Source organism: Callorhinus ursinus, unplaced genomic scaffold, assembly GCF_003265705.2.
Source record: "Callorhinus ursinus isolate GAN/ISIS: 27379988/994484 unplaced genomic scaffold, GSC_fseal_2.0 scaffold2, whole genome shotgun sequence".
Classification (NCBI taxonomy): Eukaryota; Metazoa; Chordata; class Mammalia; order Carnivora; family Otariidae; genus Callorhinus; species Callorhinus ursinus.
In genome coordinates, this window is record NW_027397064.1 from 19,257,678 (window position 1) to 19,272,315 (window position 14,638).

Below are 14,638 nucleotides of genomic sequence, written 5' to 3' on the forward strand. Positions count from 1 at the left end.
GCGGGCGGCGCGGCCGGCGGGGGCCCGCAGGCGGCCAGGCGCTCGGGCGTGCAGGGCGGGCAGCGGAACAGCACCTCGGCGCGCACGCCGCGGCCGCCGCCGGCGCCCAGCAGCAGCGGCAGCAGCAGCAGCGAGGGCGGCAGGAGCAGCGGCAGCGCGGGGCCGCCCAGTCTCGGCAGCATGTTGGCGGTGGTGAGCGCGACGGCGGCGAGCGAGCGGGCAGGTGGCACGGCCCTGCGAGCGCGGGAGCCGCCTCCTCCGCTTCTTCCTCCTCCCCCGCAGCCGCAGCCGGGTCCTAAAGGGCCCTGCTTCTCCCCGCCCCCTGCCTTCTCCCCTCCCCCTTTTGGAGACCACCCCCTTCCCCCGACACTCCCGCGCGCCGGCCCGTGAGTGCGCGCACGCCTGCTCGCCCACCCCCCGCCCCCCTGCGCTTCCCGGGCTCTGTGGGTCCTCTGCACAGCCACCACCACCACCACCACCACCCCCCCCTCCTTCCCTCCACACCCTTCTACTCCGGGCTCCCTGACTCCCGGGGAATGCGAATAACTTGGGGGTTTGGATAGGGTCGGCGCGGGAGTGGAGAAAAGTGGGTGCTTTTGTCTCCTGTTTTCAGTTCAGTTCGGAAGGACTTAGTTTGCGTGCTTCCCATGTGGCCGGCACTGGGCTAACTGCTGGGGCAACGCAAAGGACATAAGACATAGTCTTGACCTTCAAGTAGATTTCCATCCACTCCCACCATCTCCCTCCGTCCTCAGGGTTCCACTCAGTGCCGACGTGTTGCTTGGGGCAATGACTCTGGTGTTCAGTGAGTTCGTCCGAAGAAGAAGCAGGTTCCCATCCACTAGACCAGCCTAGCCTGAACAGCCCCTCTTAGTGACCACTGCAGTTTCCCAACCCTGCCAACATCTGGTAACATATAATAACCAGAAATGCAATTTGTGGGCACTGAGAAACCGGCTCCCTTCCTCTCTGCCTGACCTTCCCCAAAGTAATCCCTTAGTTGACCCCTCTCCCTGATCTAGAGGCATTTGCTGTAGGAGAAATCCCCAAACACCCTGCTTCAGGGGTCTTGGAGAGGTCAGATCAGACTTCCAGGTGTGAGAGGAGGCCCCGGGGAAAGGGCATTTATAGCTCTCTCTGATAATGCAGATGGACAAGGACAGCCTCCCTTCGTCGTTCTGTTTGATTTAAACTGAGTCATCTCTCCTTGCTGCCCCCAACCCCCAGCATTCCAGGCTGGACCAGGCCTTAATTATCACCCATGTCTCTAGGTTGTGACCCTAACAAAGACCCTTGTCAGAGAGATTCTCTTGACCAGGGATGCACTGTTCAGCTGACTCCAGCCTAGGTTTAATTTCCCAGTACCTCTGCCAAACTTCTCCCTGGCCAGAGCCCTCCACACCAGCTCTAACTTTAGGATTCAGAGCTATTTGACTGAACTCGACAGCTGCTTGCCAAGTGGCCACCTGGTCCTGGAGATGAGTGAGACGCCCCAAGGAAGGCAAGTTCCAGCTTAAGGAATTAACGGTGTTTGGGGTGAAGATTTCGGTAAGATGAACAAACAACTAGTTTGTCAGAGGCTTGGAGGAGGAGAAATATTTAGATGGAGGGAGAGGGGATGAGGGTTGGGGGGGTCATGGGTGAATCAGAATTGAAATCTGAACTTAGAAATCTACCCGGGGAAACGCAGGGATAGCAAAGACACTGGGAACAGAGGGACCGGCCAAAGCAAGGACAGGGAAGTGGGAAAGGAAGGTTGGAGAAAGGAAGTCCACTTTGGCCAGCAGAGTGCTTGGGGGTGCGGGGCACTGGCAGGAAAGCCCTGTTGACTTGTGAGGAGGTGTGGCTTCATTCAGTGGGCAGGGGATGCAGCGCCCACGTTTGAGCAGAGGAGTGAAATAGACGGAGCTGAACTTCTGGAAGTCTGTAGAGCTGTGTCTAGTGCAGATCTGACAGAAGTAAAAAGAGACAGTCGTCTCTCCCCCTGGGTGTGCCCTGGCTCCTTGTGCCGCCTGGTAATGTTTGTTCCTGTTGTCCTCACCCACTAGGGTCTGAGTGCCTTCAGCATAGGGACAGTGCCTAGCGTGATGCGTTCCAGTGGAAATCTAATGCAAAGCACAAATGTGAGCCACGTGGGCAATTTTTAAATTTCTAGTAGCTGCATTAAAATAGAGTAAAAAGAGATAGGTGAAACCCATTTTAATACTTTATTTAACTCAGTATATTCAAAATATCATCTTAATATGTAATCAGTATAAAAATTTTTAATGAAAGATTTAGCATTCCTTTTTTCATACGAAATCCTCAAGCTCTGGGGTGTATTTTATGCTTAGAGCACATTTCAATTTGAGCTAGCCAAAAATTCAAATAATACCCACAGGTGGCTAGCTGTTACCATGTGGACAGGGCACAGGTCTAAAATTCAGTGCCTGGCACCTAGTAGGCACTCCACAATTACGTTGAATGAATAAATGAGTGAATGAATGAAAAGTACTACAACTACCCTGTGCAGTACTTCTCACTCTCCATGGTGATGTCCAGCAGAGGGGATAGGAGAGACCTTCGTTCACTCATTCATTCTGCTACTCATGGGCCATTTGAGACTCATTCTCTTTCCAGCTCTCTTTCAAGTTCTTCATCTCTTTCTTAGCCAAGAACTCTGGAGATGAACAAAGTGAGGCTAACTTGACAAATGCAAAATATTCGAGATTTCTCCTGAATGAATCTGATGGCCAGACCCCAATTCTTTCCTCCTAGTTCCCTGGGGAAGAGTTGGCTTTTATCGCCCCTCCCCCTGTACCCATGGCCACCACCACGAACCCCATATTTTTAAGGGCTAACCCCTGTGGGGTTCGGAGTTCTACTCCAGATGGCTATCTGCCATCAGAAGCCTGGACAGGTGGAGGGACTTGACCCACTGTTTTGTTCTCTAACTGCAGGCGCAGGGCTTAGAACAGTGCCTGGCACTCAGAGGCTCGATAATTATTTGTTGAGTGAACCCAGGCTCTCTCTCCTCCTCGTCCCTGCTGTGCCCACTGTTTCTGGAGCATACCTTACTTTAAATTGCTCATAAGTCCTCTATCAAGGGTATGTGCTTAGGCCTGAGAGCCTAGACCAGGCAGTGGGGACTTGTTGAGAGATGGGGACAGGCTGAAACTGGTTTCCTCCCCTCCCCCTAATCCCTGCCTTTTTCCATTTGAAAAGTGTTTCACAAACTCCACCCTCAGGAGGTTTACCTTAACCAAGTACCACCTGTACTATTATTTATGTAATATTTATTTTAATGTGAAGTCAGATCTCTTTTTTTTTTCTTGGCAGCTAAAAGCTATTTTAAAATAAACGTTATATCACTACCATAAATGGAAAACCAGGATTGATGGCCATATATAGATGGCAACCGTAAAAATAAACACAATGAAAACAAAACAATGCCTTTGCATTCAAGCTGGATACTGTTGCCCACTGAAGCCTCAGAGTCTGGCATATTCCTCTGGTTAACAAAAGATGAGCCAGTCTAAAGAGAAGTTTTAAAGGCAAGCCAGACCTGAGGTGAAATTTATCTCCATTAAGTCATCAGATGTAGAAATATATTTTTTTAAACATTGTATTGAAATGTACTATTCATGCAAAACAGTGTTCATACCATAAACTGGATAAATGTTCACAAATTCCATATAACAAGTACCCACCCAAGTGAAGAAAGAGAACACAGAGGTGCCTGGGTGGCTCAGTCGGTTAAGCGTCTGCCTTCGGCTCAGGTCATGATCCCAGGGTCCTGGGATCGAGCCCCGCATCAGGCTCCCTGCTCTGCAGGAAGCCTGCTTCTCCCTCTCCCACTCCCCCAAAAAGAAAAGAAAGAAAACATAAATAGCACCCAGAAGCCCCCTTCACACCTCCTTCCAGGTATTACTTCCAGCCCCCCATTATCCTGACTTCTAACATGGATGAGTTTTGCCTCTTTGCATCTCACATAAACGAAAACATACAACAGACAGTCTTTTTGTCTCTGGCTGATTTTGCTCCACATCATGCTGGTGAAATTCTTCCATATTCTTGTATGTAGTTAGTTATTGGTTCCTTCTTGTTGTGGGATAGTGTTCCGTGCTATGACTATACCGCGGTTTATTTATCCGTGGTACTGTTGATAGGCATTTAGATAGCTTCCAGTGTTTGACTCTTCTGAACACAGCTGCTGTGAACCTTCCAGAGCATGCTGTTTGTTGAGCATGTGCACACATTTCTGTTGCAGCTCTGCTAGATATGGAATTTCTGGGTCATAGGGTATACATGTGTTCAGCTTTCGTAGATAAAGGACAGGCAAAAAGTTCTGCAAAGTCAGTGTGTGCATCTCTACTGCTATCAGCAATGTATTTCTCCCTATCCTGGCCAACACTTGACATTTCCCATCTTTTCTCAACAGAACCCGATCTGGTGGATATATAGTTGCATCGCACTGCGGTTTTATTTTGCAGTTCCTGGATGGCTGAGGAAATTGAGCACCTTTTAAATGATATAATGGGATGAATTTTAAAAGAGAATCGTATCATACCATGTTATGTAATGTCCTGCCCATGTGTCATGATTAAACACCATGAGTAACACCTAAAACCATCTTGGCCACACCAGGTGCAGACATTTTTATTATGGAAGTCTTGTTTTAGTTTTATTTGTTTCAGGAGGAAGAAAAGCAGCAAAAAAAGGGAGGGGGTAAGAGTATTGCTTGAGCAGAGGAAGCGTCCTCTGCTCTCTGTCCACACCCCTGGGAGTCGCCACAGACCAGAGTACCTCTTTCTTGGTGAGTCCCGAAGCAAAATGAACAAGCGTGAGGACATCTGGTTTTTCTGATCCCATGCCATGGTTGGAAGCCCCATCATGAAAATTTGAGGAGCATAGCTGTGGAAAAGATAAAAAATGAAAAATGTGCTCGGAGGTAAGTCAGAGGCCAAGGCTGCATGCTTCATGGTGATTTCCTGAACCAGCCTCATGCACCCGGCCAACAGCTGGACCGCATCACCATCATCATCTTTGTCCTCGGAGCATCTTCACCACATGCCTCTGCTCAGAGGCTGGCTTAGGCTCCTGGATAGCCCTGCCCTCTAGAAGGTACAGACTTGGGCTGGGTGACTTTAAAGTAACCAAATGGAGAGAACACTAAAGAAAATCAGAATGGGAATGTGAGCACCGGAGGCTGGCGGAGGAGTTAAGAGAAAGGGCTTGGCGCCAGAGTGGATGCACGTCCAACCTCTTCCCTCACTGGCCGTGTTGTTTGGGGCAGGTTATTTTACCTCTCTGGGCCTCAGTTTTCCCATCTGTAATAAGGGGAGGATAATAATGGCGCCTATTTCAGAGGGGTGCTGCAAAGAATAAATGAAACGCTCCGCCCGGCACGCAGCCCTCGCACTGTTATTATTAGCTTCTGCTCATGAGGAGGGGCCTATGTCCTTCTGCACCATTCGGGAATGGAGCATGAGGTCGACAGTTCCCCAGTGTGAGCCCAGGAAAGCACTTCCTCTAATATAACTGGGATGATGGGGGCACCTGGGAGGCCCAGTTAGTAAGCATGAACTCTTGGTCTTGGCTCAGGTCATGAGATCGAATCCCAGGTCAGATTCTCTCTCTCCCTCTGCCCCTACCCCCATGCATGCGCATGCTCTCAGTCTCTCTTTCTCTCTCTAAAATAGATAAATCTTAAAAAAAAAAATAATAAAGCTGGGAAGATGTTTGCAGGAGGAGGAATTCACCCCAGGCTTGGGGGGAAGGGAGTAGATCCCCAGCCCTCAGTGAGGCAGGAAGGGGATAACTGGATGAACACAGCCTCCAAAAAAAGCAAAGAAGAGTAACAGGAAAGAACCCCCCCCCCAAAAAAAAGAGTAACAAGAAAGAAATGGAGTAGACATTAGAGCTCAGTGGCCACTCAGAAGCCTGGAAGAAGGCATGGAACTGGCCAGGGAATCCAGAACCTTCTCCCTACTGTAAGTAGGAGATCCAGCTGAACTGCATGGCCATAGCCACAGGCAACAAAGGTCAGTGACCAGAGGAAGAGAGGAACAAAACTCAGAGCATGCTCACAGGTGTTATTTCATTCAATTCTCTTAAGTGTCCAATGAGGCCCAGAGAGGTTAAGTGACCTGTCCAAGGTCACCCAGTGGCACACGGTCCCTGACTCATGGTTCAACTTAAAATTTTTTGAATTGGCAATGGTGCCAAAGCGATATGCCTTCAGTAGAAACTGTACTTCGAATTTTGAGTTTGGATCTTTCCCTGGGCTAGGGATAAGTGGCATGGTCCTCTCTCCTGATGCTGACCAGTGGCAGGGAGCCACGACCCAGAGTCAGCCCGCGATCATGAGGGTCAACAACCAATACACTTAACAACCATTCCGAATCCATACAACCATTCTGGTTTTCACTTTCAGTACAGTACTCAATAAATTACGGGAGATATTCCAACATTTCACTCCAGGATAGGCTTCGTGTGAGATGCTTTTGCACAACTGTAGGCTAACATAGTGTTCTGAGCACATTTAAGGTGGGCTAGGCTAAGCTGGAATGTTCAGTAGGTTAGGTGTATTACATGCATTTTCAACTCACAGAGTCTTCAACTTACAATGGGGTTATCAGGACATAACCCCATTGTAAGTCAAGGAAGATCTATAGTGTGTAATAGAGCCAGATATCAAACCCTTACCTTTCCACTACCCTGCGGGACCAATCCTCTAACTCCAGATTTGCTAACATCCACGTGTGTGGCCACAGTTGTCCCTATGCCCCTCATGGTCCACACTGCCATTTCCTCGTTACTTCTCCTGTAACAAGCCGTCCCCAAACTTAAGTTTTTAAAACTACCATCTGTATCATCTCTCACAGTACTGTGGATTAACAGGGCTCCGCTGGGTAATTTGCACACAGGCCCTTTCACGTGGCTCTGAGGCCGTGTCTGGGACTTGGGTCATCTGGAGGCCTGACTAGGCTGGACACCCGAGAATGTAGCTCACACACCTGGCCTGCACTTGACGCTGGCTCTTGGCTGGCAGCTGAACTGGGTGGCCAACCACGGCGCCCCCTCTGTCTTCTTCCTGTGGTTTGGGCTCCTGAGGGTGAGGAGGCTGGGTTTCAAGAGGGAGTGTCCCAAGAAGCCAGGTAAAAGTTGCAAGGCTTCTTGGCATCCAGAAGTCCCACCACATCATATCCCCCTCATTCTGCTGGTCAGACAGCCCCCAGGCCAGCTCATCTTCAAGGGGCTGGAGAATGGGCAGGTGGGACAGAAGAGGCTGTTCAGGCCATCTCTGGGGAGCATTGCGAGCACGGCCCCCACCCCTCTTTATTGCCAAGAACACCTGCATGTTAGGTAGGCTGTCACTCCAGCACCCTCCGCTTCTCAAGCTGCCGCTCATTCCCTAGAGAACGAGGGGCCCTGCGGCTCTCCAGAGGCATGCCCATGGGAATAAAACGAATCAATGCTTTTACCTCCAGCGCGGCACGCACTCATTCCCTGAAGCTCCCAAAGCTCAGTTTCACAAAGAGCACCGCAGAACTCCAGGCTTCAGGTAGGGGTCTACCATTAAACAAATCAGATTTCCTCCCCCTCTTCTTTTGTAAGGTGGTTGAGGTCAAAATGTTGTGGCCATTCCAGATGGGTTCAAAACCTTGAGACCAATTGCATCTGAAGGGAGGGGTGTCGAGCAAAGCATCCCTCAGCCTGAATTCTCTAGATCAAGGGTCGGCAAAAGTAAAAGACCCTTCAGTGAATATTTTCGGCCTTGCGGGCTTCATATGGTCTCTGTCACAACTACTCAACTCTACCATTACAGGCCCACGGCAGCCAAGGGTGATATTCAAACAGAGAAGCATGGCTGTGTTCCAGTAACATTTTATTTACGAGAGCATATGGAGGCCAGAATTGGCCCGAGGTCTGCAGGATGCCGACCCCTGCACTGGGGCCTCCTTAATTATAGAGAGCAGGCTTTCAAAGACTGTCAGACTTAGGAGATAATACAGACCCTGGAGTCTTACTCCCAACCTGAATGCAATTGACCACCCATGGTAACCTCCCAACATGTGACCTTGAGGGAGCCCCAAGATGCCTGTCGGAAAGGCCAGCTCCATAACCATCACATTCTTGATTTTATCTGAGGGTACCAGCTCACCCGGCTCCCCTCTCCATCCCCATTCCAACCTAGAATCCCACAGTGAGGTGCCCAGGGTCCCCAGCGTCACCAGCTGAGAGTCTGGACCTGGCATTCGGCCAGGCCCCAGCAGACCCTCCTGGTCATCAGAAGCCAAGGCTCAGAGAGGACACGGCACTCGCTGACGCTTCTTGGAGAAGGAAGGCAGGACAGGAGGCACAAGGAGGCAAGGCAGGGGTCCTGGCTCAGAATGGGGGAGAACTGGCAACTGGCTTCCCTGAAAAAGGTCTCAGGCAGGGTGAGCATCTATGGAAAATGTGAGCGGGGCTGCTGCCTCCATTAGATGCCCCCCCCCCCCCGCCCCCGGCCACAGTTCTTCTTTCGAGGAACAAGACTACATCTGTTTGGCGATACTCTATCTGGAATGGTTAAATAAACCTTTCAGGCTCTGGCAAACAACAGCCCATCTTATTCCAATGGGAGAGCTTCTAAAACACAGCAGACTTCTTAATCTTAAATCTGTCTGCAGGCGCCCCCTCCCCTCTTGGTAAATCCGTGCTGCCCCCACTTCTGGCCCTCAGCTGGGAGCAAGATGGCCCACATTCACCGCCTCCGGCCCCTCCACTCTTAGTTCTGAGTCTTCACAATGACTCTCGGTATTGTTGCGCTTGGTTTTTCACTCCCCACTCCCTTTCTTCACCCCCTTTCTTCTCAGGGGTCTCTCTCTCTCTCTTTCTCTTGCTTGCTCGGTGGATCTCAGCCACACAAAACCGTCCCAGCAACCTTGTTCAGGCCCCCACAATTATCTCATCTCCCCATTACCCCCACCCTCACCCCCTTGAGGCCACTGAGAAGCAAGCAAAGCTAAATAAATAAAGGCTGGAGGGGACCCAGCCAGCTTCTCCGAGCCCAGGCGGTATAAAATCACAAGCGCACAGGCTCAGCTTGCCTTCTACCCCCCCAAGGGCACCAGCCTCCCCCATAGTCAGAACAACAAAAAAAGCTGAACCCCTCCTACAGATGAAACCCAAGTCCTCCGCAAAGGCGTGTTGCAACGCAAGCTGCAGAGTCTGTGTGTCCAGCTGAGCACGCAGACCTCCCCCTCCCCGTCCTCTCTCGCTCCCTGCTCCCTTCCCTCAACATCACACACACTTCATGGCCCTAACTCCCCTTGCCAGGAAATCTCTTGCCTCAGGAGAGAGTCAGGGAAAGCAAGAAGTTGCTGTGGGCACGTTTGGTCTCTTTACAAAATTGCTGCCGAAGGGTGGTGAGAAATGGGTTTGAACAGCACCCCTCTGCCTCCCCACCTCTTTCCCATCCCGGAGAATGCTGTAGAGACTACACACTGCAATTTTACGGGCAGGCCTTGGTTCTCCTTTGCTCTGTAATTAAACTGCAGCCTCTCTCCTCCAATCAGGAGCCAGTGTGACAGCTCCACTGGGGATTGAGGGGGAAGTGAGGGAGATGTGAGTGTGGGAGGGAATGATGAAATCATCCAGTTTGGAAACTAAGCCATTGGGGGTGGTGGGGGTGAGTGGAGGTGGCAAAGAATCATTCCCTAGGGGAAGAGGAAGACCACCCCCACCCAGTTCCAAGGTTCTTTAAGGCCAGTGTGAGGAGGAGAGAAGCTCCCTGAGGGAGGAAGGCCCTCTTGAATAGGGTGCTTGCTTCACTCCTGGTAGAACACCTTCCTGAAGGTGAGGCAGACCTCAGCCGTCCCTGTGCTTTGCTGCTAACACCACCACTTAGGACTGGAGCCCCGTCTAGGCTGTCCTGAGATCTGAGTTTGTATTACTTTGTGTTTCTTTGGTGTCTTCCATCAATCTCCTCCATAACCCAAGACACAGAAAGTTCAGTGAGGGCAGGGACTGGTCTCTGAGCCCTGTGCACCCCTCTCCCCACCCCTCACCCCCTTCTGCCTGGCTTTGCCCACAGTAGATGGAGATTACCCCATTCTCTCTATGGGCAGCTTCAGGGATGCCTCCATAAACGGAAGAACTGCAGCCTGAAGAAACAAAGCTCCTCCTCACTCAAGGTCCTTGGATGAATGTGGTTTCAATCCCCCAAGCACTGGTCACTCCACCAGGCACTCCTGCCTCTTCATCCTGGCCATGGGCTGGCAATAAAACCCCATGGACTGAGTGCCATCGTGCACAGAGCTGATGCCAAGCAGCATTTCCTAATTATCAGTCATTTGGGAAACTACTTCCAATTTTGCCATATTTTTGAACGGCCTCGATTATTATTTATTTAATATTATCTTTAAGTCAACTCATTTTATTTACATAAAATATTGCAAACAATAGGGGCACCTGGGTGGCTCAGTCATTAAGCGCCTGCCTTCGGCTCAGGTCATGATCACAGGGTCCTGGGATGGTCCCCGCATCAGGCTCCCTGCTGGTGGGAAGCCTGCTTCTCCCTCTCCTTCTGCTGTTCCCGCTGCTTGTGTGCTCTCTCTCTCTGTCAAATAAATAAATAAAATCTTAAAAAAAATATTGCAAACAATAATATCCCTAAAAACACAGGTTTAACATACTATTTTTCCTCTACACATGAAAACAATAAAAGATATTTCTTGGAATACCACCTAAAATCAGCTTGTGTACCATATATTGGTACAAAATGTAAGAAGTATTTTAATTTTTTGGCCAGGTTAAGTATTTTAGTCAAGTCTCTGAGGATCAGTCCCCTCATCTACAAAATGAGAATAAAAATGTCTGCTCTGTCCTCATGAGATAATAAATATCCTATGAAGGGCAATAGGCAGGATCAAGAGCTATCAAGTAAGAAGGGAATTTTTTTTTAATAGAAGACATGGCCAGGAGAATGGCATAAAATTTAATAGACATGGGAATTTTTTTTTAAAAAGTATTAATTGCTAAAAGAGGAAGGAATAGACAGTATTGCACATACTCAAAAGAACAGAAGCCCTGCACCAAATACTGCAGAGATCTAACAGAAACAGTAGAGAAATGTACAGGCTATTAAAGGAAACAATACACGCCCACGTGAAAAACACAAATAAAAGAACCTATAGGGAATTACAACCCTGATTATAATTCTATCGAGCTATGAATGCAAAGCAAGGGAACAACGAGCCTCTGGATATATCAGAGGGAGCTCTGCAGCCTAAACAGTGGGCTGGGAAGGCTTCCTGGAGGTGGTGTTAGAAACAGAGTTCCGGCTCCTTGGTTGTGAGGGTGTTTCTGGAATCCATTTTTCTTCTCCCGTCATCTCAACTCCATGTTCCCCTGGGTTTCAGCCGTGGACAGCAGGCGCCTGTTGGAAACTGCTTTGCTGGGGCTACTGGTGGTTGGCAGGACATCAGGGCCCTCTGAGGCAGCAACACGTAGTCTCTGTGGTGTCTCCCACTCTGTGGTGTCTCCCAGTGCCCAGCACCACTGGTGCTCTGAGTCCGCTCCAGAGGCCCCCAGTCCTTTCCTCTTACCTCTCCTGTCACCCTCCGCTGGGCACCTTACCTTCCTCACTGTCTGTAAAGTGTTTCTCTCTTTCCTCTGCAACTTGTCACAGCGCAACTGTTTCTATCTCCTGTGTTTCCCTTGCTCTGTCACACTGTAGCTTAGCTCGGGGTGGGTCTCTTTCTCTTTTTCTGCATTCTCGGCCTCTTTTTCGTCATCATTGTTATCCTCGTGAAGGATTTTATTTTTCATGCCCACGCCCGCCCTCAGCTAGAGGCCTCCTGAGACCCAGCCCTCTCCTGCTAGAGAAAAGAGTCCTAAGGACTCTGCTACATTGTAATGATAATCAGTGGCCAGGACTTTGAGGTAACATTGTCTGTGGTTGGGGAAGAAGGGATGGTTTAGAGTCACAATGAATCCCCTACTCCCGTTACACACACACACACACACACACACACACACACACACACACACACACACCCTGCATTTGGGCACCTTGCCAATACTTTCCAAATTGTGCCTCCTGCCCGTGAGCCAGAATGGAGAATCAATAATTATTTCCATCCACATCTTTACAAAATAGTAAACAACCCGGACGCTCAGCCAAGTCAATGACCTCAGTTCCTGCTCTTTGTCCAGAATCCTGGTCTCTGGACCTTCGGTGTGTAAAGGGGCATTTGAGTTGTAACCCACGGACTTCGTAGCTTGAAACAGCCAGAACGAACACAACCCAGTGTAGAGGCTGTTATTTGGGGGGTCCCCAGGCCAGCTCTGCCAGGTAATCCACAGGGTAATTCTTTGCAGGTCACCAAACTGCTTGGAGCCTCAGTTTCCTCGTCTGCAGAATGGGGTAAGAACACCTAGCTCATGGGGCTTCGGTGAGGATCGAGTAGAGTCACTTCTGAAGGCCCCTGGCAGGAGGTCTAGTCCCAAGAGCAGATTCAACTCAATGTCTGCCAAACCCCAGCTGGTCTTGACTGAGGGGCTCTCGCTTCCTGCAGCAATCCTCCGCCCTTGAAAAAAAAACAAAACAAAACGCTGATCCAGAATAGGGGATGCCTGGCATTCTTCAGGACCACCTGTTGGGACTGAGCCCTATCTCTCATTCCCCGGCCTCCGTGATTCCAAAGGGACCCACCAAGCCAGAGGGAGATTGTCACCTTGCAGCATGCCACCTGCCACTGTCTGTCTGCCCCACAAGGTCCTGGTTGTTCCCCAGCTTCTCCCTGGGGGAAAATATTATTTTTTTTTTGGCCACTTGTTTGATCCTCCAGAGTCAATATTTGTGGAGATAAGCACAGTGTCATGCAGCCAGTGGCTTTGTTTACAATTCAGCCTCCGTCCCGTTGGGTTCCGGTCCCCTTGGGGCCACCGTGTGCGGTGAGAGGGTGCATTTCAACAGCAGTGGGTCCTGTCACTCACCTGGACCGCCTGGGCGAGGCCATGGGAGAGGGGCTCGAGTCAGTCTGCTCCTGCTCCTGAAGGTGTGTGCTCGGCCTGCTCTGACTGTGCTAGGGAGGAGTTTGGTGGGGCCTCCGCAAAGCTGGCAGCCTGTACTCCTGTCCCAACAGGCCTTTCCTCTAGCACACATCCCAGGCCGACCCTGGCCTTCTCCACCAGACTATCAGGTCCTGGAGGGGTCTCTTCTATCAGAAGAAGATCTTCTGCTTCCACTTCACATACAAATGCTGTGAGGGGTTTTCCACCAGGTCCGGAGGGCTTATCAAAGGATTTGACTTAAAATATAGGGTCTGACGGGTATGCAAATGTCCCTTGGAAGTGGCCTGGAGGGGAGAGCACCCCCAGGGGCTGGGTGGGCAGCCATCTTCCGGTGCAGCTACACATGGGATGCGGTGGGAGGCCGGAGGGACACCTGAGGGTGAGACACCTGCTCATAGGAAGCCCCTGAGGACACAGAAGACAAACAAGGTTTCAAAGAAAGCCCAAAGCACAAGTCACGGGGACGGGCGGTCAAAGCTGCAGCAGGGCTGCTTCTCATGCGGGCAGCTCTATATAATTCTAAGGGAGTAGAAGCAGGCATGGAATTACTTAAGCCTGGTTCATGGTTTTCTGGAGAGACAGCAGCGAGGCTGGCTAGCTAACCCCAACACCAACAACCAGGGAGGAGGAGGACGGGGCAGAAGAAGGCGAGCAAAAGGGGAGCAGAGCCTTGGCATGGCTGGGTGGTCTGCCATGTACCCGTCTCTCCGCAAAGTGGCTTCCAAAACTAATCTCAATTATCTTATTTAATTCTCCCAACCACCATATGCGGCAGCAGCTCTAATATCCCCACTTTTCAGATAAGGAATGTGAGGATCTGAGAGATTAAAGTGATTTATTTGGTCCCAAGGTCATACGGCCTGCTAAGCAGGTACCAAATGGGGTTTTGCTGACCTTGGTCGAGGCACTTCCAGCACATCCATGTTTGATAAACTCATCATTGTGTACTGTAGACAGCCAGGCCCTTATTATCCTGTCTTAGCCATTTCCTTGATGATTGCTCTTTCTTTCCTTTGAGGCAATAAGGCACACTGTCCCCAGGCACCCCCTTACGACCGCACCCCCACCCTGCCCAGCACGGGGACTTCTCTGCCACACTTCCCGTAGAGCTTCACATTCTGCAGTGCGCGTATCTACTGAATGTCCATCTCCCACACTGCACAGCCAGTCCCTTGCACTCCAGGTCTGACTGTCGAATTCACCGCCATGATCCCCAACCTAGCCCAGGGCGTGACTCTTTCACACACTGGCACCCCAGACTTCTACTGATCTTTTCATCCGATCTGTGCAAACCTCCCTTTCCTGAAAAGTCAAAGGGATAAGCCACGGGCAGGGTGCCCAGGGCAGCTAGACCTCAAATTAGGACGTGTGGTCTCACAGCATAGGTGCACATGATAGTGATGAGAGAGCAAAAGGCACACTGAGGGCAAAACACGGAGCTGACACCCCATAAACCACAACCCCCCCCAAGGTGGGAAGTGTACATAGAACCTCCTCAAGCACCAGTGACAGCCTACGAACAAAGGGGGGGGGGGGGGGGGGTGGACAACGACAAATGGTCAACTGATAAAGATCGCATTCATGTAGAACACGA

The 14,638-nt window shown here is 50.5% G+C and overlaps 1 protein-coding gene across 1 annotated transcript in view; it reads right to left on the reverse strand.

Annotated features, from left to right (window-relative positions):
• The window catches only part of IGFBP2 (insulin like growth factor binding protein 2), a 27,574-nt gene extending 27,327 nt beyond the window's left edge, over positions 1-247 (reverse strand). The window contains exon 1 of the mRNA XM_073903936.1: positions 3-247. Coding sequence (XP_073760037.1) covers positions 3-182 — 180 coding nt within the window. The 5' untranslated portion in view covers positions 183-247. The remainder of the gene's footprint in view (positions 1-2) is intronic.
• Positions 248-14,638: the final 14,391 nt, after the last annotated feature.